Below are 24,692 nucleotides of genomic sequence, written 5' to 3'. Positions count from 1 at the left end.
CAGTGGGTTTGGTTTTTAGTATGTTTTAGATGCTGTCCTGGGCTATATGGGTAGATGAATCAACCACAAGAAAGTACATAGTTTTAGAGGTTAAAAAAAAGTAAAAATGATAGTACACACTATTTAACTGGAGGCTCAGAAAAGAAACATCCATTAAGCAAAGTAATGAGGTATGAGAAGGCATGTAAAGGTCCATCTCCTTTTCTCTACCCCCTACACTTTGGTCCTTTTCCCCTTTTTCTGATTTTTCTCACACTTTAAGCTTCAGGGTCCTCTCTTTAACAGCGACATCAGTGTGCTATCCTCCTAGGGGCACTGGCTTTTAAATTCCTTTTTCTAGCTTTTTAATAACACCAACGAACATCATAATAATAGCTTAGATTTACAAAGCTCTTACTATGTATGGGCCAGAACTGTATTAAGGGATTATCTTGTGGAGTCTCCACCATCACATGTGTCAGATACTATAATTATCCTCCTTTACAGATGAAGAATCCAAGGCTTTGAGAGGTTCAAAAACTTGTCACCTCGAGTCCGTGGGTGCTGGAGCCAGAGTTTAAACTCAGGCAAGTGTGTCCAGAGACTAAGCTCTTAACTCTGCCCATACTGTTCCCTACTGAAGGAACATACATATAGATGATGGGTACCATGTGTGGCACTGCTGTAGGGTGTGGGGTTGGGGAAGAAAGGATGGGTGTGTTCCTAGAACATCTGCAGCAGGGAGGGCAGCTGCCAACTCAAATAAGGTCTACTTGACGCTTAAGTGTAAGTTTCCTGGAGAAATGGGCCTCAGTTTTCTCCCTTCTGGCCCATTTGTTTTATTCGTAGGATAACTTCTTGTATAACTTCAGGAAAAGCATAAATTAAAAAATTGGGCTGTCCTTCCCTCTTTCTCCATTGTAAATGTTTGGTTTGCAAACACACAAAAAAATTCCAGGAATATTTAAAGGTTACACTTTAGCAGGTGGCATTCATCATTTGCACTTGTCCTAGATTTACTGCAAAACAGACCTTGGCTACGAAAGCCTGGTGACTCAGGGCTTTCTGGAAGTTTGGCAAATCATCAACTTTTTAACCATGATACTATGGAATTACAGTAATTAAAAAAGAAAAAAAACCAACTTTTTTATCCCTTCCTGTTTCCATATTGCATTTATACAAGAGAATGTGACAACAGGGCCTCATTAGAACTTCAAATATTCATGAAGTGACATATTTTAAAGTGATAGCTGCATCACTGAAGATCAACATTTCTTTGAAGTTACTTTAAAAAATTTTGCCTTTCATATTTAAATACTCAGACCACATGTCTATATATTACTATTTTGCTTTTTTCAAATTCTTGAAAAATTAAATAGAAACAAAACAGATACGACTATTAAAAACATAAATTCTCTCAAAGATCAAGAAGTATAAACAGTCACATATGATTCGTAAACTTATTTCAATCATACTACAACTTTTTATTATTTCGGAATCAAATTAGCAGGCTCAATAAAAATAAAGCATATGGGTCGTTACACTGGGAAGGCATGCTACTGTGAGACCTGCATTTTTGTACCTGAGATGTGTAAAATCTGAGACTTGCCTTGCCCGTGCTGCATTCTCCTACCCAGAGCCCCCCGACAGGGTCTACCTGAACGTTTTCATTGCCGCTGAAAGGAAGACAAATGGCATGTACCTCTCTCCACAGACTGTTGACTAAACTGAAAGCCAAATGTCTGGAAAGGTGCTTCCCCTAAGAACCTTCAGTTCTCTGCTGAAACTGCACATTGTACCTTGCTAACAACAACATCAACTGTGTCCCTCTTCCATTGGGATATCATTACCCCATCAAAACAGTTCACCACTCACTCAGAACTGGTTGGTATAAAGGTGAAAGTAACACAACACACACTTTAGAAAATAATAGACAAGTCACATTACATCTAAGTCCCAGACCCAATAAAGCTGTTATTATTATATTACCAAAATGTTTTAGGCTGCTAAGTATTTTGAGGGTGGTTGATAACTGGCAGTATCTGATTGCTGTAGCAATTAAGTGGAACCTAGGATTTCATCTTTTCCTACTATTCCAGAGTCACATCTACTGGAGGTGAGTACTGGTTATAGAAAATACAAGTGAAGTTGACCCAGAAATGAGGCAACCAATCAGAGTGAAGCACTGGGTATTTTTTAATTTTCAAAGGATGTAAGGAGTGGCTTATCAAGAAGACACACTGGAACTCCATTCAGCAGTTAAAACCAAAAAAACCAAACCTGTTGCTGTCGAGTCGATTTTGACTCATAGCCAACCTATAGGAGACAGTAGAACTATCCCATAGGGTTTCTAAGGAGTGGCTGGTGGATTCAAACTGCTGACTTTTTGGTTAGCAGCTGAGCTCTTAACCATGGCACCACCCCCATTCAGTAGTTAGGAGGATTTAAAAAACTAATGTTGGTGGAATAATTTATCCCTTTTTGTCTCTTGGGAGCAAGGTACAACTAACCAATAACATTTCATTTTACTTCTGTTTATTATTATTATTTTTAATGCATCTAGAAAGTGTGATAGCTTTGACTCAAATTCCAGGTTGTCAGGCCGTCTTTGAGAATCTCTGGGATTCTTCAACAAAAATTTTATATTCCATTGACAAAGAGGGGGACAAGAATAAGGAAAAAACATTGTTATGTATTTTGAAAGGGAAACTAAGGTCTGCATTTCTAGTAGTTTTTCTGGAGAAATTTCATTTTGGTTCTATATTTTGGAAGAATAGAAAGAAACATACTCAGAATGCTAGGAGTTTGTGTTTCTCCCACAAAATAATGATCCTTTTCTAGATAACTCTGACAGGAAAAGATGCAACCTTTTTAGAGGTTGTGTTTTATATCAGGTGAAATACAAAGTTTTATTTGTGGAAATTTTTTCTCCTTTCCAATACATTACACTTTTATGAATATGATTGTTAATTTGTTCATAGACTTACTGTATTTTCCTGAAAGTTTATTTATTTAACAGAAGTTCATTAAATACTTACCATGCACTGTTTTAGAAGCTGGAGATACAGTGAGAATAAGCCTTCAAAAATCCTAACTCTAGTTAAGGGGATCGACCTACATATCTAATAGAATAAATAAGGTATTTGTACAATGTGGTAAGTACCATGAAAAAAAATAAAACAAGAGAATAGGAAAGAAACAATATTTTAACACAGATTACCCCTAAATACATCATGGTTTCCTAATACCACTGTGATTCAGAGAGTTCTTTATGTAAAACTATTCCAAATATGTAAAAATAAGGATGTCACTCCATGATTTAGGGAAGTTGATAGAGAATTCAGAATTGTACAATGAGGAGAGCCTGCAGATTAAGGAGCACGCTCCTCAGCTTTCAAAGTGGTATCTGAGAGTTCTGCAGAGGATAGTCTTCAATTACAAGGCACCAAGAAAACAACTGGATCTCAGAGTCAACACTATGATCATATATATCCCCAAGAAGAAGGGGAAATGAAAGTAATCTACATTATAGAGAAGTTCTCCAAGCATGAGTTCTAAATGCTAGACCCGTCTCATGTGGAGCCCTTCCTAGTGAGTTTCTGTACCCACCCAGCGTGGTTAGCTGAGTAGTTGGTTAGCAAATAGCAAAATGACCACGAGTTACTTCTTTTGTTTTTTAAACAAGTACGTATTTTGTCTATGATCTAACAGTTGCTTGTGAAGATATTACAACAAAATAGTGTTTTTTATCCTTAATGCTTTTAGAACCTTAAAAGCGGTGGTGGTGTTGCTGGTTGCCATCAAGTCGATTCCGACTCATGACGACCCCAGACCCATGTGTGCAGAGTAGAACTGCTCCATAGGGTTTTCAAGGCTGTGACATTTCGGAAGCAGATCACCAGGCCTGTCATCCAATGTGCCTCTGGGTAAGTTCAAACTGCTAATCTTCCAGCTAATAGTCAAGCGAAAAGCAAATGGATGGGTAGTTCACTATCTCTCTCTTTAGGGGAAAACCAGTAACATTTTTGGACAGATAATTTTTTAAACTATTCTGAGTAAAATAATTTTAAAGTTCTTTATCAGACAGTAGTTGTTTTATTAATGGGAGATGCTATAACATTAGATCTGTGTACCTAACTGCAGCCGAATGTCCAACTCAGACAGTAGACCCTTGTATGTAACAAACACGGTCAGTACAAATGTAAAATGTTCCATTTCCTGGCTGACTCCACATGCTTGGTGATTTTCCATGCTGCCGGGGATAAAAAGTGATGCAGCAAAGCTGTAGTTATGCTGCTGGGTAATTTAAGAAGCCACCACAAAGAACATTTCAAAAAGTTCAGGTTAACAAATAAGATTTTCAGTTTGTGTCTGTAATGGGCATGGGACCTAACTGAATGTTCACTCGCTGTCATTTGACACACACACACTCAACAATATTTTGGCTGTTAATGTTCCTATTAGAACTGTAGACAAAGAAACTAAAAAACGGAAATTCTGTGGCATAAGTACCAATATTCGGGTTAAAACAATGAAGACTGAAAGGTTTATCTAGTTAATCTAATGTATTAGAAGAAGTCACAGCCCACTCTAACCCTCAATTGCAACTGCTGCTTTCAGTGTAGGGAAAAAGCAGTAAGGTAATGAGCTGAATTATGTCTCCTAGGTAAACCCAGTGCGTTACTTTTTTTGTTTCCATTTCTGAACACACAAATGCTTTGATGTCACTGGAAACCATTAGGAGGTGTTTTTCCATCAGGATACAAAGAAAATTCTGAAACACTTTTCATTTTATTTCCAAGACTCCAGGTTTTATTCTTCCAAAAAACAAAAATTTTTGGTCGATGTATGCATACAGATTTGAAAGATAGTAAGGTAAAATAGAGTTCATATGAAATTGTCAGATGCCCTTTTGAGAGAATATGAGAAAAAATACAAAAATTTCAAGAAAAATTAAAAACTAGTCTCAGGTAATTATTAAGAATTTAGCTCTATTGTTAATGTTAATAGCCCAGAAAAAGAAATAAATTGATGATAAACACTGTTAACGCTTTTTGTCTAGGGAAGTTGCTGCCCTCAATTTACACTTTATATTTCTCAGTGAGATATATTCGTGTTTCAAAACAACAAATAAACAACGAGCCTGAGGCATACGTTGTAGCAATGAACTGCTTCACCAAAAGATAAATACCAACAAAGGTGTCTAGACATACAATTCAGAATGAGGAGAATAGAAACTATATTCACCAAAAGAATCCAAAGTAAATTTGTCGTGTTTCCTATGTTATTTAGTATTGTATCTCCTTAGTGTGAAATAAAATGAGAAATACTTCATTTCAGAAATATGGGTTGAAGAATAGTTTTTCAATAAATGTGCAAAATACTAAATAAGATAGAGATTACTTTGAGGATAGGTCATGAGAAGTGATTATTCCATAGCACATTTGAAGACGAGATCCATTCTGAAGTTTGGAAGGACAGGCCAAGATCTAAGAAAGAAGACAGATCCTAGTTCTTCACCTGCCCTTTTGTTCTTTTTTAAAACGGTGACTTGAACACAATCCCTAAAACTTGTCCACAGACTAAATTTCCATAACATAAAGTTCAGTGCCAAAAATAAGAGACAGAGGAATATTGGAGCCCTGGTGGTGCAGTGGTTAAGAGCTTGGCTGCTAACCAAAAAGTCAGCAGTTCGAATCCACCAGCTGCTCCTTGGAAACTCTATGGGGCAGTTCTACTCTGTCCTGCAGGGTCACTATGAGTTGGAATTGACTAGACAGCAATGGGTTTTTGGGTTTTATATATATATCATATACACATATATAAAATTTTTTAAATAGAATTCTTTATTTTTAGGAGAAAAAAATGGTGTACAAGTAACCAAAAACTACTTGCTGATACTTATATACATCATTTCCTCCAAATCCAAAAAAGTAAGGAAGGATGTGTTTGCCTGTTTCCTGGCACATGGGCTAAAAAAATCTTACAAGGGCTTTCTAGGAGACTGAGGAGGTAATGAGCTTTCTTGATTTAAAAATCAATACACCTCCTGAACAGCAAAATGCATTAACTGACATCCTTTCAAAACCACTCTGTCAAAGCCAAGTTTGAAAGGCTGTTCAGTAACTAATCAGATATATCCTGATGCTGAGGTGAAACAGGTCTGTGACACAAATTAAAAAGGTATAAGATAGAAGGAAAGCCCCACAGACGGAAACCTGAGCCTGTTTGGATGCACTATTCATTCTGCAAAGCAAAGCAGAAATAAAACATTTTTTCCCCAAATGGAAGACAACACATTTCTTGTCCTTGAAGAAACATGACAATTGAGGACTGGCGAGGCTCATTCCCATAGGCTCAATGCAAGGCAACAAATCTGAAACGTCCAGTCCTAAACATCTTGGACTCCTAATCCTCAAAGCCACACTCTCATTACACAGTGGTAACATGTCAGAGATCATCTACATTTTTAAACTTAAAAAATATATATATCTGTTTCAGTTTTAGCCCTAGAACCTCTCTCCCACCCCAAAACGAATCCTAATTAAGAATTCAATACAACAAAACACTTAAAACTGAGTTCCGGTTAAAACAGGTAGGTCAGGTCCCAGACCTACTGGTGTGTGAACCACTGTTTTATGTCCAGCTTCCTCACTTGAAAATGAGGAAAGAGATTTGGAGAATTTTTGTGACCGGGTTAGGAATCCTCAGAATCCTCAGATAAGACCAGAACTCTGGTCTCCTGCTAGAGTTGCCAGAGTTAGCAAATAAAAATGCAAGATACCCAGTCAAATTTGAATTACAGATTAAAAAAACAAAATTTTTTTTTAGTATTAGTATGTGCCAAATATTGCATGGGAATTACTTATATTAAAAATAATTCATTGTTTATTTGAAATTCAACTTGTATTGGGCATTCTGTATTTTACCTGTCTTCAGTCCTGGAGTCCCATTCAAGGGTGTCATGGCTATATCAATGTTGATACTACTGGTCCGCCATCTCCTTGCAGGCTCACCTTGACACAATTAACATGTTAGACATTTAATTAGGAAAGTAACCCCTGGGTGATTTTATGGACAGGAGATGTAAAATAAATTTTGCATCATATATTCATCTTTCTATTGTCTTTTTGTATACTATGTATATGTGTATACGTATTAGCTCTTCTCAGAAGAAGACATTTTTGGTTCAAGTTTGTCCCTGGACTTACACAAGATATAGAATACTTGTGAAAGTAAAGTAAAGAGCTTAAATAAAGTGCCTTACTCTGCTCTCTGCAGCAATAACTACTTTATTGAATAAGTCTCTGTTAATGGTACAGCTTGACATTTAACATTTGTCCATTTGATTTATAACTATTTTTACATGATTGCAAGGAGGCTACAGTTCAAAGCAAAAGTAGTTTAAACTGAACTTTTTTTTTGGTTTTTTTTAGCTTTGTAAGGAAATATATAGTTACTTCTAGGCAAAACTCTTATTTTATCCACCAAATCAATTTTAAATATACACAAAACACTCTCTGTCTCTATGTTCTGAATAGGGTAAAACATATATCGAGAAAAAAGAATACAGCAAATGAAATTACCAAGTTAAAAATGCGTCCGTTTGCTTATATTTTGGCCATGGATGTGGCATCAAGATTTCTAAATCAAACAATGGAGAAAAATCTACATCAATAACACAGCAAGTTGTCATGAATCATGCCAAATCCCTTGGTAATGTTCATGAAAAGTTTTAATATTAGGAGGCAAAAAACATTTTCATTTGTAATCTATTGTAATATCAGAATAGAAAGAATAATTCAGAAAGATTTCTGAAAACCTTTACTAGGAGTGGTCTTAGTAAAAATTTTCAGAAATGTTTCCGAATTATTGGTGCAGTTGTTAAGATCTTGGCTGTTAACCAAAAGGTCAGCAGTTTGAATCCACCAGCCGCTCCTTGGAAACCGAATGGGGCAGTTCTACTCTGTCCTAGTGGGTCTCTAAGAGTTGGGATTGACTTCATGACAATGGGTTTGGTTTTTATTTTCTTTTTTTTTTTTTTCATTCTGAAATTCAGCCTATCAAGATGCTTGGACGTTTCAAAGTCTTGACAACACTGATTTGAAATTTTTATTCACCCTTCTGCCTATCCCCAACCTCTAACACTTCCACTAAAATCAGACAAACACCTATACCTAACAACATGAGAAGATTATGTCACTTTATTTTAAAAATTTAGTCTAATTAGTCAGGAAGCATCAATCTCTGCCTCACAACAGAACGATACCACAGTATCAATTGTTGGCAGTTTTCACTGCAGTCCGATTGGACTTCCTGAAGCTGGGGTTAAAAGCTGGCCTCTGCAAATCAATCATACTCTCAGCAGAGAAGACTATTTCAGTGATATGAAAGCGGAAATGGAGACTATAATCTTTTGTGATTACCCTCGAGGCTGAAGTAAACACAAAAAGGAAACTCTGTGAATTGCCAATAATTTCCTGCAATGACCGACTTCCAGGAAATTCTGGTATTGCTCTTGCGCTATAACAAAATGACGGCTCCTCAGATGGTAGCTTCAATGAGCTCCGTATCTACATGTCACGATGCTACTTCAGAAGCTACTTACTCATTAAAGGGGCCAGGCTTGTAAGGCAGAGACCTCTCTCTGAAGACAATGGAGGGTCTGATTGCACAAGGGGTGATGAACTGTGTGTTACAGCCTGTCCTTCCAGAAAGTTCTTTTATAAAGAAACTTTTATAAACTGATTTAACCCTTTCATGACCAAATTATTTTATGTTTGTAATTTTTTGGTGATGTAATGTTTTTTCACTAATGCAATGCATACTGAAGCATTCAGTGTTGGTAATCTTTTGTTATGTAAAATGGTTATATTTAAATATTATGAGGTACACATATATACCAGTGGACACTGGAGGTAAGATAGGTAGAATGAGGCAGGGAAAAACCATTGTGTCTTATCAATTTTTTTTTACTGAATGAAATTTTTGCAAACATGGGGTAACACAGAAAGGTACCCTATACTGGCTGCACATAATTGCTATTTGAGCCTGCTTCTTCTTAGGGCTGCATTCTCCACGTCATCTTCTGGTCGTCCTAACAGGTAAATGATTTCCAATCTTCCGGAACCTCAAAACCAATATGAGAATACACAAGGGGAAACACCGCATAATTTCAGCCTCCTATAAAACTAAAGCTCCAAAAGGAAGTGCTGTCGTGGGAACATTGCCACTGCAATAAATTACTTCCTACTGCAAAACTCATACTTACAGCTCAGAAACCAGATCCTTCACAATTGCATGAAACATACATGCAGAATGTCAAGGACACTGTAACCTGTGCTTACACTGTATTTTGCCTAAAAATAAGTTTTTCACTTGAATATTACCTAATCCTGAAAACTGTACCTGCCCAATAACACAAAGGAAACCATAAATATCCTTACAAGGTTTATCTCGCTGGTTGGAATCCCAAATGGCAAAAAAATACAATTGGTACTTATTTGTACCTTTGGTCATGAAGTACATCAAGGATGCGTGTTTACAGCGTATTTCACCTGAAGGTAACTTCTGCACTTAAATACAGGCATACCTCGGAGATATTGGCAGGTTCTGTTCCAGACCACCGCAATAAAGCAAATTATCGAAATAAAGCCAGAGACACAAATTTTTTAGTTTCCCAGTGCATATAAAAGTAATGTTTATACTATAGTCTATTAAGCGTGCAGTAGCATTATGTCTTAAAAAAATGTACATACTTTAATTAAAAAATATTTTATTGCTAAAAAATGCTAACCATCATCTGAGCCCTCAGCAAGTTGTAATCTTTTTGTAATCTTTGTGGAGGGTCTTGCATTGATGTTGATGGCTGCTGACTGATCAGGGTGGTGGTTGCTGAAGGTTGGGGTGGCTGTGGCAATTTCTTAAAATAAGACAGCAATGAAGTCAGCCACATTGGTTGACTCTTCCTTTCATGAAGTATTTCTCTGTAGCATGCAATGCTGTTTGATAGCATTTTACCCACAGTAGAACTTCTTTCAAAATTGGAGGCAATCCTCTCAAACCCTGCTGCTGGTTTACCAACTAAGTTTATATAATATTCTAAATCCTTTGTTGTCCTTTTCAACAATGTGCACAGTATCTTTACCAGGAGTAGATTTCATCTCAAGAAACCACTTTCTTTGCTCATCCATAAGAAGCAATTCCTCATCTGTTAAAGTTTTATTATGAGATTGCAGCAATTCAGTTACATCTTCAGGCTCCACTTTTAATTCTAGTCCTCTTGCTATTTCCACCACATTTGCAGTTACTTCCTCCACTGAAGTCTTAAATCCTTCAAAGTCATCCATGAGGGTTAAAATCAACTTCTTCCAAACTCTTGTTAATGTTGATATTTTGACCTCCTCCCATGAATCATGAATGTTCTTAATGGCATCTACAATGGTGAATCCTTTTCAGAAGATTTTCAATTTACTTTGCCCAGATCCATCAGAGGAATCACCATCTATGGCAGCTATAGCCTTACAAAATCTATTTCTTAAATAATAAGACTTGAAGTCAAAATTACTCTTTGATCCATGGGTGCAGAATGGATGTTGTGTTAACAGGCATGAAAACAACATTAATCTCCTTGCATCAGAGCTGTCGGGTGACCAGGTGCATTGTCAATAAGCAGTAATATTTTGAAAGGAATCTTTTTTTCTGAGCAGTAGGTCTCAACAGTGGGCTTAAAATATTCAGTAAACCATGTTGTAAACAGATATGCTCTCATCCAGGCTTTGCTGTTCCATTTATAGATCACAGGCAGAGTAGACTTAGCATAATTCTTAAGGGCCCTAGGATTTTTGGAATGGTAAATGAGCACTGGCTTCAACTTAAAGTCATCAGCTGCATTAGCCTCTAACAAGAAAGTCAGCCTGTCCTTTGAAACTTTGAAGCCAGGCATTGACTTCTCTTCTCTAGCTCCTAAAGTCCTAGATGGCATCTTCTTCCAATATAAGGGTGTTTCATCTACATTGGAAATCTGTTGTTTAGTGTAGCCACCTTCATCAATTATCTTAGCTAGATATATATTCTGGATAACTTGCTGCAGCTTCTACATCACCACTTGCTACTTCATCTTGCACTTTTATGTTATGGAGATGGCTTTTCTCCTGAAACCTCATGAGCCAACCAAACTCTGCTAGCTTCAAACTTTTTTCCTGCAGCTTCCTCACCTCTCTCAGCCTTCACAGAATTGAAGAGAGTTAGGGCTTTGCCCTGGATTAGGCTATGGCTTAAGGGAATGTTGTGACTGGTTTGATCTTCTCTCCAGACCACTAAAACTTTCTCCATATCAGCAATAAGGCTGTTTCACTTTCTTATCATTTGCACGTTCACTGGAGTAGCCCTTTTAATTTCCTTCAAGAACTCTTCCTTTGCATTCACAACTTGGCTAACTGTTTGGTGCAAGAGGCGTAGCTTTCGGCCTGTCTTGGCTTTCGACATGTCTTCCTCACTAAGCTTAATCATTTCTAGCTTTTGATTTAAAGTGAGAGACATGCAACTCTTCCTTTCCCTTGAACACTTACAGGCTATTGTAGGGCTATTAATTGGCCTAATTTCAATACTGTCATGTCTCAGGGAATAGGGAGGCCCGAGGAGAGGGAGAGAGATGGGGGAACGGCTGGTCGGTGGAGCAGTCAGAACACACACAACATTTATCAATTAAATTCACCATCTTATATGGGTGCAGTTGTGGAATCCCAAAACAATTACAATAGTAACATCAAAGATCACTGATCACAGATCACCATAACAGGTATAATAATAATGAAATCGTCTGACACAGAGACAGAAAGTGAGCACATGCTGTTGGAAAAATGGTGCCAAAAGACTCGGTTGACATAGGGTTGTGATAAACTTTCAATTTGTAAAAAACGCAGTTATCTGTGAAACTCAATAAAGCAAAACACAACAAAACGAGGTATGTCTGTATTGTCTAATGCCAAAAGCTGCACCCTCCCAATAATACAAAGTAAACAGTAAAACTACTTATAAGCCTTATCGCGCTGTACAGCAGGCAAAAGAGACAAAAGCCAGTCTCAGGCACTCCTCTCGGCTGCAGCACCCCCTGCAATTACCTCTCAGCACAGCAACATGGCAGAAACGAACTTCCTTATGGCTTATGAAGTTACAGAAGTCCCTGCCCCGATACCAGCACGTATTATAAGCGTTACAAAAGCATACCTCCAAACCCCAGAGGTGGAAAATGTGAGTTGTAGTTATATATAAGGAGCCCTGGTGGCCCAGTGGTTAAGAGCTCAGCTGCCAACCAAAAGGTCGGCAGTTTAAATCCACCAGCCACTCCTCGGTAACCCTATGGGGCAGTTCTACTCTGTCCTATAGGGTCACTATGAGTTGGAATCCACTCGACGGCAACAGGTTTGGTTTTTGTTTTTTGGACTTGAAAGGGTTTAAAATGTACCGGTTTTAAACCTTCCGCCCCAAACCCGAGAACTCTAAAAACTGTTAGATTTCTTTGTTGTTCAATAGCTACGGAGCTATGAATATCTTAGCTTGCATAATTTTTAAAGTTTTATTTAGGCTGATATTTGTATTCTGAGAAAAAATAGTTTTCATATATATATATATATGTATGTATGTATGTATATATGTATAAACTTGTTGCCTTCGAGTCGATTCCGACTCATAGTGACCCTATTCAACAGAGTAGAACTGCCACATAAGGTTTCCAAGGAGCAGCTGGTGGATTCAAACTGTTGACCTTCTTGGTTAGCAGCCAAGCTCTTAACCACTGCACTACCAAGGCATATACTCTATATAATCCTTTAGGGTAAAATATAAAACTATCAATCCTTTTTTATAAACAGCAAACTTAGAGTTAGATGCCACTGCTCAGAACTCAAGTTAAGTGGGTCCTTCTCATATGATTGGTAATATAATTTAGAATAAAAAGGGAGGCAGGTAAGGAAAAGGGAGATAAGTAATAGCCAAAAATCCAAGGAATTTTTAGAATAAATTTCCATTATCAATACATGAAGGATAATTCAAGATATTGACTATTGTGACTGAGTTTAAAATATTTAACGGCCATTTTAATTAGTGGCAGCTTGATAGATGAGTAATGTGAAAATAAAGGTTCTATGTTTGGAAGTCAACAATATGTAAAATATATAACAGAAAACTTCATGATCTTACGTCTTGGGACTCATTGACAACATATCATAGGCACACAGTTCTCAGGGGCAAAATACCTCTGTATGTAGCCTTTAAAGTCTAAATATCCTTAAAGGTAAACAGGGAAACATGGAAGCAAACCAAACTATGTGTGGTTATTCCCAACCTCCACTCAATACCCTTTCCCCAGGCTGCTCCAAAATCAGCTACAATCCCTCTTCACTGCTTTCAGGAAGTCTAGTGATTCTGATTTTTAAGCATTTCCTACCACTATCTCATTCAGCTAACATGGAGCACCTGCTAAGTACCAGGTATGATCATTTCAGAACCGAGGTATAAATTCCTTAAACTCAAGAACTAGGTCTTAGCCATCTGTATCTCCCCGGCATCTACCTTAATCAGGATTGCTCTTATGCATAAAGCTGGCCCCAGTGATAAATATAACTTGAATTGTTTAAGGCAGTTAGTTAGGAAGGAGAGATCAAAAGGTACAGAAATATTATTAAAAAGACCAATGATATTTATAATAATAGAGCTTTGTGGTTTTAAGATTCTTTAATAAAGACGATCTTATTTAATGTTTGTGGGCATTTTAAATTATTAAAAATAGTATGGTGATAGTATATATTTATGATTTTTTACAGACTAGCACTAAATAAACTCCAGAAATTTTCTAAATTTTCAGTTAGACTTCAATTCTCCATAATTTAATAAACTCAAATTTTCATGATGTAGTGATATAGACTAGGAAGGTATTATCATTCCCTAGTTTTAAAATGAGGAAAAGTGGAGTTAAGTGAGTTTCTCAAGATTGCAGAAAATGAGTCCAGACTTGGATCTTCTGACTCCTAGTCCAGTGCTCATTCCATATATAATAGAGTGCATTGCTCTCCCCTTTCCTCCCCTTTGTCCTGGTTCCTGCTTGCTTGGTGGCATGAAGCAGGTAGAGCTGTTAGAAGCTTACTATGGAACACATCTAGTGGAGTTACTTTTCTGAGATCAGAGAGAACTCTCTAAGTGGCTTTCTGAGAGGAGGTGGGATATAACTAATGAATGACTAACTAAATAAATCAATGCCACCACCACTTCCTTTAGAACGTAAGTACTTCAAAAGTCAGAACTTCAGTATCTACCATGTGCTGTGACTATTAATAGTCACTTTAGCACCTAATATCTTCTGCTCATTGTGGAGAGTGGAGATTTTGTAGGTTTCAGTATATCCTTAGGACAACGTACCATCTTACATATGATGGAAGTTTGGTGTTTAAACAAGGAAAACAAAAAGTTAGGCTCAGACACGTGTTTTTAATTTTTGGAGAATTTCTGTGCACCTCTAAATTATTTGTAACTCATAAGCCTGTGAAAAAGATCGATGTATTTTCTACTGCGTGGCTCACATCTTTACTTGGTTCTAGAAATCGTGTTCACAATAAGAGAAAATAAGTATGAAACTGACAAGACAAATCTATCTTCTAAATAGAATGTACTGCAAAGGAGAGTTTTTCAACTTGACTTTAGGAGCTACGAGGATTTATTGGGTACTTAAAAAATACGTACCACACGAATAACCTGTGAGAAGTAGACACATTTAAATTCAGGAATGGTATGGTGGAGACCAACTCTTGCCTGTCTGACATTTAGATCTTTTTGTTTTCCCTTTTCAGTGGCAAAGGTGTCTACTTGAAGAAATGAGAAGACTGGATTATACTCTTCAATCTTCTGATCTGCAAAAAGGGTACAACTATAATACACATAGCCTATTTCATGAGTATATTAAAAGATTTAATTGTAGATTGTCTCTAACATGTTTTCTTACTATCTCTTCTGCTCATTTCTGAAGACTTACTTCAGAAACCCAAGGCGAAGATCAGAGAAATATTACATTAAAAAATCCAATGACTTCAATCATATTTTCTCAAGTTTGTTAATCAAGTTACCAAGTAAAATCTATTAAGTAAATTCCAGCATAGCTTCAGGTCTTTCAAAATTTTCTATTTTAATATCATCTTTACTAAAATGGTGTTTTTCGCCTGGTTATTGTGATTATCACATAACCTGCCTTTCTAGTCCTTTGCAGTTCGTAAATGGTGACATCACAAAAGTTGTGAGACTCTTCATCGGTGAGATACTAAGAAATATCTGTTCCAGGTACTTGTTTGAAAACAAGGTATGATTTATATAATTAATTTTTTCCATCTTATTTCAAGCATTAGTACATAAATAGGAAGATAAGAAAACCTAAACTGAAAGCTAAATATGTAAAAAAAAGTTTTTTTTCCCCAAGATTCCTACTGACCCCACAAAGATGCTGAAACTTCACAGATTGCTAAACAGCACTCCAATTCATCTTTAGTATCCTGAATGGCAACTATAAAAGTTCAAGGACTAGAAGGAATATTTCAAAGCATGGTGTGTCCCCTCCCTCACCCAGCAAAGGACTTGAGACTTAACTCTGAACACCAGAGTCTAGTGGGAGTGGGGGGAAAGGGTCTGTACTATTGTATGGATTCCCAAGCATTTGATAAAGGTTTCTCAGGGAACACCACCATCAACTAATGTTTATAGAGCAACCAATTTAGAAATACTTTTTCTAGAACTGAGGGAATGTTTTGTACAATAATATTTTGTTACATTTTTATCTTTATTAAGCTCTCCTACATCACCACAGCCACATAAAGGCTTAGTCACTGAGAGAAGCTAAGAACAGGGTTGTTGTTAGTTTCTTTTGCTTTTTTAATTAACTGGAGATTTGTTAAGAATATTAGCTAAGATAAAAATTTTAAAAAGAGGGCCTGACATAGACACTTTTTCCAAGTTGACTCTACTCTTAAAAAATGCTGACCTGGGACAATGCCAAGACTGAAGACCTGTCTTGCCAGAAAATCTGATGTACCCTCCAAGTACACATAATCCTTGAAACTCTAGCACTGAAGAGGAGGCCCCAGAGCCATGTGAGGTTGAGACTAGGATAATGAAAGGGACACGCAAGAGGACATAGCATGGGGTGACTGCAGATGCCCCTTTTCATAGGCTCCTGAAACCCTGTGTTCCCTTACCCCACATGGCCTGTTGAGGTCTTCAGATGACCTTTCTCGGCAGCTATTATCAACTGAATTGATTATTCAGTATGAGCAGAATCTTCTCTTATGTTATAGCGAATTATACAAGAGGAGGAAGCAATTCCTATCAGACAGTGAGCAGCTTGTCACTATAATCCTCCCTTAGTACAATGACTGGCACATATAGACATTCAGCAAGCGGTTGTTGAATGGATGACTTTTTCTAGATGCCCTGACCTAATGATTTAATTAGGGAGAGAGAACAAATATGGCCACATATTATGCAAACAAACATACATATATACATAAGGTATACCATACCATATAAATACTTTCTATATAGTCTAAAATTCAAGAGCGAGTTGGGAAAAGGAAGATTTGAACACCAAGTCTTCATTAGCTTAATCTTGAGGCTTCTGAGTAAGGTAAGGGATGTCGGCTAAACTTACAAAGGACATGTTTGTGGTTTGACGGGGAGAGCGGGACAATAGTGCAGATGGTCGCTATGTGGTTTTTTTCTCCCAATGATCATATTTACATAATTTTTATTTCTATCATATTTAATTGGGATACAAAATTTTCTAGGCAAAAAAATCTATGCTTATATATTTATACAAAATCCTCATTTGTTCTGTACCACATGTCAAAGATTTACTATAACCATATTTTTCTAATGATCTGGGGAATGTTGCTGTTGACTTCTGTAAAACCAATAACAGATCTCATCCTTTTCCCTCCTCAACTGAATTTGAGTAGCCATGGAAAATTTCACCTTGGCATTTTTTAACACTGTATATTTCTTTAGGACATATAAATAATATGACCCTTCAATGTATTTTAAAGCACATTAACAAAAAATAAAAATTCAACCATATTTTCGTTTCATTTGACTGGGATAAGTGTGACATTTCAAGTAGAATTGGCTGGACATACTAATATCCTAAGAAATATGGAACATACAACTTTTTAATGATAGCAAAACACTATTAAGATGAAAAAAAAAAAGAAGACTCAAAGGGTAAAAATTCAAATTTGGGTTGTATTATCACAGGTAAAGTATTCTAAAAATGTGTACTACTTAAAGAAAAATATTAAAATAAAAGAAAAATACTTACTCAAATATTTTTTCAAAAAGGATTTCAGTAGATTGATAAAGGTATTAAAGGCAAGTAAACGTAACTAAATGTCTTAGCTTACTTCAGGTTTCCTTGCAATATCACCTCATGAGAAACATGACATGAATTAACAACAAAGAAGTTGTGATTTTGACAATAACTAAATGAATGCTGTGATGCATCTCTCTTTCTCACATATAACTTAGCATAGAACAGGCACCGATTCTATTCTGGAATTTCTGTCTTTTGGACCTGTTCGATAAATATATTACTATTTCTACTATAAGAAAGAAAAAATTCAAATATTCATTGATATTGCCCAACTATAAATGACCCAGAATCTCAAAGGGTCTAAAATGATAAAATAAATCATAAACATGTAGATCATTTCACAGCTTGTCCTGGATGATCCAAAGAATCTACAATGATTTGGGACGTGAGACTTTAGAAGTGCTCTCTGTTCTGTTCCACATATTTGTTCATGTGTCAGGGAGAAATAATTTCAAGGTAGGTAGTAAAAATCAGATTTTTTTTCACAAAAACAAGATTGTTGAGCCCCTTGCAACAAAGCAGCAGTGACCTCCACTGTGCTCATTCTTTCCTGGAGCAGTTGCAAATACATGGCAGGACTCAGGAAGACATTTCAAATAAATAGGCACGTAATATACTTGTCAGTCGGCAAGAAACTGACAGGTGACCGTGGTCCCGAGGCGGCCCCTGATTCAAGCTATAGCTCTGGAGACTCACACTGATTCATCTGTGCACGTACACAATATACGGCTGTTAAAAAGAAACTTGTTAACAAACACATCGCATAAGCTGGTATGTGTGTGGGTGTATCTTCTAAATGGATTTATTTTATATTAAGTAAATATTATCCATCTTGGTAAGTATGCAATTTATTTCAATTCTAAAAAAGTCTCTTCTTAAGCAGAATAAAATACCAGGTATTATCCCAGTTGTTTGTGAACAAAGATAAAAATCGGCTTCACAGTAAAGGAGGCTGATTCTAATGTATATATTTTGGCAGTGCCCAAAACATTATGTATAATAATTAAAGGATGACCATGGAGTATTTGGCAAACATAAAGAAAAGTGAATAACAAAATAATGAAAAATAGCTCTATTCAGATGCAAAAAAATCATTTTTCTGGCCTTTCTTGACAACTATATTCAAAGTTTGGTAACAATTAGTTTTCACTTTGCCTGTGTTTATTGGTTTTTCTTACCGTGCCTTTTTCTAGTTATTCTATGTCTTCTAAGATTCTTGGGCACAAATTTATCTTTACTTTATTTCCTTTGCTTATCCTCTTCTCCAACCCAGTACTATTTTGTGTACATAGTATATCTTCAGTAACTAAAAACTTTGATTTTTAACTAAATGCTCCTAAGACTAGGGCCTAGGACAAGGAATATAGTAGATACTTGCCATATTCTCCACATCAACCACACACATAATGCTGGAAACTAAAGCTGGAGAAAAGTTTATAACTAGCCATTGTCTTTATATTTAAAAAAAGGTGACATTTCTCAGGAAAATAAAAGTAAATATTGGTATTCCCTTTGCTAGACGAGGGAAGCATAAACATTGAAAACCGAGGTATTGGAGTCCTTCCCTCTCTTCCTTTCAAGAGTTTTATTGAGCACCTGTGCCAGACACCAAGCATATAAAAAATAAATAAGATATAGTCCCTGTCCTCAGGATCTGTCATTCTAGTGAGGAAGATACTGAGTTAATTAGACTGTGTTCTGACAACTGCTATAATCCAGGTAATCTAGGGGTACCTTGGAAACAGAGGATGGGCACTTAAATCAGCCTGGAAGAGTCACAGATGACTTTGTGTGAAGGAAGTGATATCTAAGTTGAGCCCTGACTGACAAATAGTTGAAGGTGAGGTAGCAGTGATGAAAGTCGGGAGCCAGGCAGGCTTTAATATAAAGGCTGGATCTTTAAACCTTTGTGTTTGGGTTTGGATAGTTTGTTGACGGCAAGTGACTCAGAACCCCCTACTCCCCGCCAAAGTACAACTGAACACGGAGACAACATCATCATTCTCTAGTTGTGTTTCCTGGACATACAGCCCATCAAAAATTATCAAAAATCCAAACTCCATCTTTCCCATCACATCTCTTCCTAACTCTACTTGGACAGGGTCTCAAATTATTTGCTTATTCTTCATTAAAACACTAAGAGAGATTTTGTCAGTTGTGGAGTTTATGGTAAGACAACCACTAAATGAAAGCCGTGATGCAAGTCTCTTCATTGCAAATAACTTAGCAGAGAACAGTCGTGGATTCTATTTTACAATATTACAGAATCCCATTTCGTGTTATCTTTCTCATGCAACATTATTATACTTCACTATAAAAAAAGGAGGAAACTACTTTTAAAAATCCACTTAAAATAGCAAAATTTCAAACTTCAAGAACTTCCAACTACGGCCTCAGAATATAGTGTTTTCATTCTTCTGACAATAATTATGAGATTAAAATAGACCTCATTTCTTATATTTATTAACATTAGTCTTGGTTAAAAATGAAGTGGTGTGGTGGCATTCACCTTGGTTCTCAAAGACCACGTAGATTATTGAGTACTTTTAAAATGTGCCAATAAGAAATTATAGCTGTTTTAAAAAATATATTCTGCTGTATAGACATCGTTTGTAGAAGTTTGTTTTACACATTCAAAAACTTCCTTCCTCTTTCTGTTAAATGATTCTGCTGAAAACTGTCTATCATGCTTCCAGAAAAGAGCACAAAAGATTTCTGACGGAGCTTTGTTCACACTGAACGAGGCGGGAGGTGGTGTGGGCCAAAAAAGTGAAGGATGCTGAAGAGCCAGAACATGAGTTCTGAGGTTAGAAGATTCCAATTCGAGTCTCAGTTCTTCCTTTACTAATTTTCCTCACCCTCACCTACACAATAGGAATAATAATCATTACCTACTAAAATGTTCTGAGGCCTGAGTCCTTTGAAGGATGTAAAACATCACATATATACAATAATGTACTATACTTAATTGAAGTGATGTATGATAATGTTTTCCTAGGAAAATATGGACAATGGCTTTTATGAAACTGCCCTAGGAAATCTATTGGGTGAGTTGGATGCTTGAATGGAAAAGCCTATAATAAAAGGATTAGAGTAATTTAAACTGCAACTCACAGTGAAAAATCATAAGTAGGCCACTCATCCTATATATTTCTCTCTTTACAATAGAGGGTCCCTCTTGAAATGACTTAATTTTTAGTATATTACTAGAAGGGCTCTCTTTCTTTCTAGCAAATATCCTGGACATAACATAGAGAGGGTAAAATAAATACCTCATGTAATTCTTTGCTACATTCTTCACCTCAACCAAACAGTATTTTCATCTGAAAATTGAAAGTTTGCTTTCTTCCGAAAAGGGAAAAAAAATGAACTTGCATTAATAGCATTATTCTTTGAGTTTTCTCAAATATATCATAAGATTAATTGTTATGCATAACAAACAAAAAAGGCATATTACTGCATCTGTAAGCACTGCACAATATTAATAAGCCATTACAAAAACCATATTTTTACCTTAAAAATTATTAAAGTATCGTATCCATTTTTTACAACCCTTAAAATCAGAGAATCATACGTAGACATTTTAATAACTGAAAAAAGTGAGTTACAGAGTAGTGGTAATCATGTGACTGCAGCTGTGAAAAGACAACTGTGATTGGCTACCTATGTAAGTATGTACATAGTGAACTTCTAGAAGGGGGCTGGAAGGATACATACCAGCTGCTGACAGCACGTGCCTCTAGGGAAGGAAGTAAGAATGTGTGCAGGGTCAGGGATGATGACTTTCTCATTCTGTCTTGAGTGCTAATGTTTTATTTGAATCTTTGGGAATAAGTACCCGTGTATTACTTGTGTTTTTTTAAAAAGAATAAATACACAGAGATGACCACAATAGGAGTCAGTTATGTCTACCACACCATCAGTGCTGCTTCCTGACAGTGACTGGACTTCTGCAGTGGCCACGAATGCTGTCTTCCAAATGTACATGAATCAAAATAATAACACCTAGTAAACATTCTAAGAAGTACAGTTTACTTCAGTTATGGTTGGAATACACCACATGTGTTTCAACAGAGGCATGCTTGAGTTCTAGCTCTCTGAAATGGCATGATGTGGTGCTTTGGGAAGGTCACTCCTGGTGGATTAATGTGACCAGGGCAGGCGTGATTTATCTTAGTGAGACACTCCACTGCACTAGAAATGATGCTCACCTTTTTATCCCTCCTTCCATTTTTAACTGTTTGACTTGTCTCTGAAAAACCCAAAGACAAAAACATTCAACTGTGTACTTGCTAAAAAAAGGCTAGTGCTCTTTAAAAAGTTGGCTGATCCACTATCCCCTCATTACCTTACAACGCTAAGCCAGGACAGAAAGCCTGTCAGCAGATTTTATTTACAACCCTTGAGGAAAAATCCTCTTGCTGTTTTCACTTCATACAGAAGATGTCTGCAAAAGGATACATTTGGCACTACTTCAGATGCTCACTGCCTGGTAGTGTTGATAATGCAATTCTTTTTTTGATTACGGCAGCATCTATAATGCTGTATCACTCATGTATCACATCATGCCCAAACGGACTGTATTTATTGACTGAACAGACATAATTCATGCAATTGACAGAACTGTTTAACCTTTTCCCTTACTATAAGCTTAGAATCTGGCTGCAGACTGCTTTTATGTTGAATTCTATTGTTGAAAGATGCCACGCTCCACTTGGCAAACCTACAAAATGTTCTTTATTCAAATAAAAGAAGGTCATTTGATTTGAATGAAGGAGATTGGTAATTATAGGCAATTCATTAATATTTATCATGTGTTTTAAAGGGGATGTCAAAGTATCATGCAGACAACTTATACGTAGATTTAAAATGAGTGTTTTCTTTTTGCTAACAGAGTCAGATTCACATGATCTACAAAAGCCTCCAAATAAAAATTCTGTTTGTGTAAGAGTCACATTTTATCTAAAATAGCTCCCAAATAAAAATGTACCCAGGGAGATAAAGCCTATAGGCGTTTTTTTTTTCTCTTTCTGGTAGTAGGGAAAAATCAATGTGGCTTGATACCTCTAAATTGTGTTCTTCAGCGTGTAAACAGCATCCCAGAAATTATATAGATTCTCAAGCTACTAAAAAGTCTATCAAAATCACACAGAACAACAGGTAAAAAGTCAGTTGAGGAAATATTTATAAAATAAATATGTTGGCTATTGTTTGGACTAACTCCCATGGGTGAAGCATTATTTTCTGTCGCACAGCTGAGCAGTGTAACCAATACATGGTCTAAAATTACACACTTTGGAAACAGGCTACATCTATTGCCTATATGCAACTGTAATGAAAGAAAGAGACTGAGGAGGGCACAAATAAAATTAAAATGCATTTACTCACTGTGTTAAAATTTGGAAAGAGCCCAACAGCAGAACTACTGTCCACTGGGAAAGACATAAATGGTTTGATATCCAGTGAAGGCTGCATCATCAAGGTAGGTGTGCGCACAAGAGCAGGAAGGGTAGTAGTGTGGCATGTACTGCCTGCCAAGAACAAAACAAAAATGAATTCAATATCTTGTTCACACCCATCTCCCTCTCAAACCTACGGTGCCAAAACAAGACAGCTGAGCTGCAACCTGCAAGCAAGAGAGTCACACGTGAAGTAAGCAAATGGCGCAGCAGGAGTAAATACAATTAAAAAGGATCTTCTTCCTCATTGTCTAAGACAGCCATGCAGAACGTTTCCCTGTGGCAAGGGTCAGGGCTACACAGATTGCTGAGACACAAGTGCACAGATCCTACAGTAGGTGGGGCAGTATGAGGACGTCCTGTTGTCTGACCCATTGCCTTTGACCAACCAAAAACACAGGAGCAGAAAGGGAGCAGACTCTAGAAGCCAGATGCTCTTTCCCATTCAGTTACTGAATGGCTAGTAGGCATGTTTTATGCAAATCAGAGATAAGTATTGGGTTTTTACATGGCGAAGAAACCTTAGATTCTTATAGTTACTGTCTGCTCCCAAGAAAGCTATGACTCGAACAATTTATTTTCTACAAAAACACACTGAAAGTTGCCCTTAGTTTGTGGGAAGTAGGTAGTCTAGACATTAAATAGTTACAGAACGTAAAAGGGTTGATTATGGCCTGGTTGGGGGCAGGGTATTGGGAGATAAGGAAGGTTTGAGACAGGAACTCAAATTTTTGTCTTCCACTTTTATTGCTAACCAACTTTGTATTATTAGAGGAAACTATTCCTTTTAACAGTTAGATTAAACGTCACCTCTTTTAGGTATTTGGTTTAACCCACGGGTAGGAAGTTTAAAACACTCTTCAGTAACAAGCATTCTTTTTTAACCTATAGCCTCCGGGAGAGAGGTTCTAGCCTGCCTTCTTTTGTTTGTTTGTTTTTTTAACTATAACAGCTTTATTGAGATATAATTCATACACCATACAATTCACCCATTTAAAGTGTACAATTCAGTGGTTTTTAGTACATTCACAGAGTTGAGCAACCATCACCGCAATCAATTTTAGAATATTTCACCGCCCCTAAAAGAAACCCTGCACCCAGCAGTAGTCATTCTCCATTTCCTCCTAACCTGCCTATCCTCTGTTAACCACTATTCTACTTTCTGTCTCTACAGACTTGCCTATTCTGGACATTTCATTTAAATGGAATCACACAATATGTGGTGCCCGGCATCTTTCACTCAGCATAATGCTTTCGAGGTTCATCCATGCTATATATCAGTACTCATAGCTTTTTATTGCTGAATGATATTCTGTTACATGGATAGACCACATTTTTTAAATCAATTCATCAGTTGATGAGCATTTGTGTTGTTTCCACTTTTTGGTTATTATTAATACTGCTGATACGAGCATTCATGCGCAAGTTTTGGGGTGAACATGTTTTCATTTCGCTTGAGTATATACCTAAAAGTGAAATTGTTAGGTTATATGGTAACCCTATGGTTTAATCTTTTGAGGATGTGCCAGACTGTTTTTCAAAGCAGCTGAACTATTTTACATTAACACCCATAGTGCATGAGAGTTTAAATTTTTCCTGGTATGACTATATAGGACCACACAATAATTATATGCCTAAAATCCCCTACTGACTTCAAGGAGAATTGAGCAGTATGGGAAAATGCTTCAACGATGAAAATTTCCACCAGTCTTCATACACAGTAACCCAGATCATTAAAATCATTAAAATTTCTATTTATAGTTGCTGTTGTTGCTGTGTACCGTTGAGTCGATTTTGACTCATAGCAACCCTATAGGACACAGCATAATTGCCCCATGGGGTTTCCAAGG

General features: G+C 36.7%; 1 protein-coding gene across 6 annotated transcripts in view; it reads right to left on the bottom strand.

Annotated features, from left to right (window-relative positions):
- Window positions 1-24,692, bottom strand: part of ZNF385B (zinc finger protein 385B) — a 439,136-nt gene that overhangs the window by 70,895 nt on the left and 343,549 nt on the right. For 5 of the 6 annotated variants that reach the window (XM_023730519.1, XM_023730518.1, XM_023730521.1 and 2 more), the window contains one exon: window positions 22,772-22,914. The exons of the other annotated variant lie outside the window; for it this stretch is intronic. In XM_023730519.1, coding sequence (XP_023586287.1) covers window positions 22,772-22,914 — 143 coding nt within the window. The remainder of the gene's footprint in view (window positions 1-22,771; window positions 22,915-24,692) is intronic. 6 annotated transcript variants of the gene reach the window in all.

This window comes from Trichechus manatus, unplaced genomic scaffold (assembly GCF_000243295.1).
Source record: "Trichechus manatus latirostris isolate Lorelei unplaced genomic scaffold, TriManLat1.0 scaffold00037, whole genome shotgun sequence".
NCBI classification, from domain to species: domain Eukaryota; kingdom Metazoa; phylum Chordata; class Mammalia; order Sirenia; family Trichechidae; genus Trichechus; species Trichechus manatus.
This window is presented reverse-complemented; position numbering and strand designations above follow the sequence as displayed.